Source organism: Bison bison, unplaced genomic scaffold (assembly GCF_000754665.1).
Source record: "Bison bison bison isolate TAMUID 2011002044 unplaced genomic scaffold, Bison_UMD1.0 scf7180017864205, whole genome shotgun sequence".
NCBI lineage: Eukaryota > Metazoa > Chordata > Mammalia > Artiodactyla > Bovidae > Bison > Bison bison.
In genome coordinates this window covers 1507110-1507703 of record NW_011494777.1, presented here as the reverse complement: position 1 = coordinate 1507703, position 594 = coordinate 1507110, and the positions used below count along the sequence as shown (strand labels likewise).

General features: G+C 66.0%; 1 protein-coding gene across 1 annotated transcript in view; it reads right to left on the bottom strand.

Moving 5' to 3' along the window:
• FLI1 (Fli-1 proto-oncogene, ETS transcription factor) overlaps nt 1–531 on the bottom strand; it is a 132001-nt gene extending 131470 nt beyond the window's left edge. The window contains exon 1 of the mRNA XM_010844681.1: nt 210–531. Coding sequence (XP_010842983.1) covers nt 210–227 — 18 coding nt within the window. The 5' untranslated portion in view covers nt 228–531. The remainder of the gene's footprint in view (nt 1–209) is intronic.
• Nucleotides 532–594: the final 63 nt, after the last annotated feature.

Sequence of the window (594 nt, the reverse complement as noted above, 5' to 3'; positions counted from 1 at the left end):
TGCGGGGGAGATCGCCCTCTCCGCGGAACCCGGCGGGTCGCGCCCCCGCCTTCGAGACTGCCACCGGAGCGCGGGAGGAGACGGCGCGAAGCCGGGGTGCGGAAGGAAGGGAGAGTGGCCACGTCTTCCGGGACCCCGGCGCCCCGCGCCCAGCCTGCCCGCCGCCTCGCCGCCCCAACCGGCTCCGCGCCCACCGACCGGTCGCTTACCTTAATAGTCCCGTCCATTTGGCCAAGTCTGCAGCCGAGCCCCCCAATATTCCACACATTGACCCGGTTACAGCCTGACCTCGCAGCCCCTTCGGATTAGCCCGGCGCGGCCTCCCTGGCGCCCTGGGCCCTCCCTGCGTGCCCCCCGCGAGCGCCCTGCCCTCGCTCCCCGGTGCACGTTTGTTGTTGTAGCGGAGCGAAAAAGAGACAGTTAACCGGATGAAACTTTTTTTTAGCTAATTTTGGGAAGTGACTTCACTTTGCGAATGGGGAGGAAGTCCTATCTCTCTCTCTCTCTCTCTCTGTCTCGCGCTCTCCTCTCTTCTCTTCTCTCCCCTCTGCTCTCCCTCGTCTTCCCTCCCCCCACACCCCCTCTTCGCCGCCC